Below are 1,582 nucleotides of genomic sequence, written 5' to 3' on the forward strand. Positions count from 1 at the left end.
AGCACCGGGCGCCCTCCGCAGCCAGCCCCTCCTCCAGCCCCTGCTCCCCCAGCATCGAGGAACCCAGACTCCGCACAGCGCGGGGTTGCGCGGGGGGAAGGATACGAAGTGAAGTGGAAATCAGCTCCCACTGCGGCCGACATCAGAGCCTCCAGGCTCCGGTGCTCCTGGTCGCCGAAGGAGTAGCCGTTGGCTTTGTCCACCGCCCGCATCACCTGCCGCATGCTCTCCTTATCCTGAACAGGACGGGGGGACACAGGGGACTGGGAGCTTCCTCACCGTGGATCTTCTCCAAGGCTCTGGGCAGCCCCAGTGCCCGATGCCCCACAGATGCTGCCGGCCTCCCCCAGGGGCCAGAGGACACAGATGGGCACCCCCGGAGCCTGAATACAGGCCGGGCTGACACCCTCCACGCTCCACCCCCTTTCACCACCTCTGTCTCAGCCCGTTTGCCTTTGTCACTTCTGCAAACTGCCACACTGACGTTTCCACCCTCCGCCCCACTGTAACTCTCCTCATCTTCTCATTACCCGGTGTTCCCTGATTTAATGTTTCAGAGAACACTCTGCCCCGATTTGAAATGCAGGACATGAAGGGGGAGCCTTAATTCCCCACCCGGGGTCAAAAGGCCCAGGTAGCCCCAAGCTCATCAGCCACACGGATCATTTACAAGCCTGGGTGTGTTTCACCACACTCCTCCATCCCCAAACCTCTCCTCAGAGCAGGTTTCCAGCCTCACGCTGGAAGCAGCTGGCTACATCTCCAGCACTCCCTGCCGGCTCTGCCCCACCCACCTGGATGTTGAGCGGAACGAAGGACACCAGGCTGTAATCCTCAACCACCTCCACCAGCTTCTCGTTGAGGCGACGGTAATTCCTGAAGAAGGGGTCGGAAGCCAAATGGTCAACGAGGTACGAGAGGTCCAGGACCTCGGTGTAATAATCCAGGTTGAAAGCTGCAGGGAAACACCGAGAAGGCAACGTGTACACAGAAGAACCCAGTGAGGTTTACACCAGTTCCCCTGTCAGGGTCGAGGGTGGTCTCCTCCCCCTCTGCTCTGCCCCAGTGAGGCCATGTCTGGAGTCCTGTGTCCAGAGCTGGCTCCCCGGTTCCAGAGAGACGAGGAGCCCAGTGGAGGGGGCTGGAGCATCTCTGTGACCAGGAAAGGCTGAGAGCCCTGGGGCTGTTCAGCTGGAGAAGAGCAGCCTGAGAGGGAACCTCACCAGTGTCATCAATAGCTAAAGGGGGGTCAGGAGGAGGGGCCAGACTCTGCCCAGTGACAGGACAAGGGGCACTGGACACAAACTGGAACATGGGAAGTTCCACCTGAACAGGAGGAGAAAACTCTCTGCTGTGAGGGTGAGGAGCCCTGGCCCAGCTGCCCAGAGCGGTTGTGGAGTCTCCTGCTCTGCAGAAATCCCAAACGCGCCTGGACACGACTCTGGGCACCCTGCTCCAGGGACCCTGCTCTAGCAGGGGGTTGGACTGGGTGAATCCCAGAGGTCCCTTCCACCCCCACCAGTCTGTGTCCAGTCTGTGATCTCCCAGCAATACACCCCCATCCCCAAACAGCTGCTCCGCC

The 1,582-nt window shown here is 60.6% G+C and overlaps 1 protein-coding gene across 1 annotated transcript in view; it reads right to left on the reverse strand.

Annotated features, from left to right (window-relative positions):
* Positions 1-76: 76 nt before the first annotated feature.
* LOC104497187 (GPN-loop GTPase 2-like) overlaps positions 77-1,582 on the reverse strand; it is a gene marked incomplete at its 3' end in the record, with an annotated part of 3,004 nt that continues 1,498 nt past the window's right edge. The window contains exons 3-4 of the mRNA XM_010140405.1: positions 795-955; positions 77-236 (exon numbers count right to left, since the gene is read on the reverse strand). Of these exons, the coding sequence (XP_010138707.1) occupies positions 77-236; positions 795-955 (321 nt within the window). The remainder of the gene's footprint in view (positions 237-794; positions 956-1,582) is intronic.

This window comes from Buceros rhinoceros, unplaced genomic scaffold, assembly GCF_000710305.1.
Source record: "Buceros rhinoceros silvestris isolate BGI_N320 unplaced genomic scaffold, ASM71030v1 scaffold34527, whole genome shotgun sequence".
Taxonomy (NCBI): domain Eukaryota; kingdom Metazoa; phylum Chordata; class Aves; order Bucerotiformes; family Bucerotidae; genus Buceros; species Buceros rhinoceros.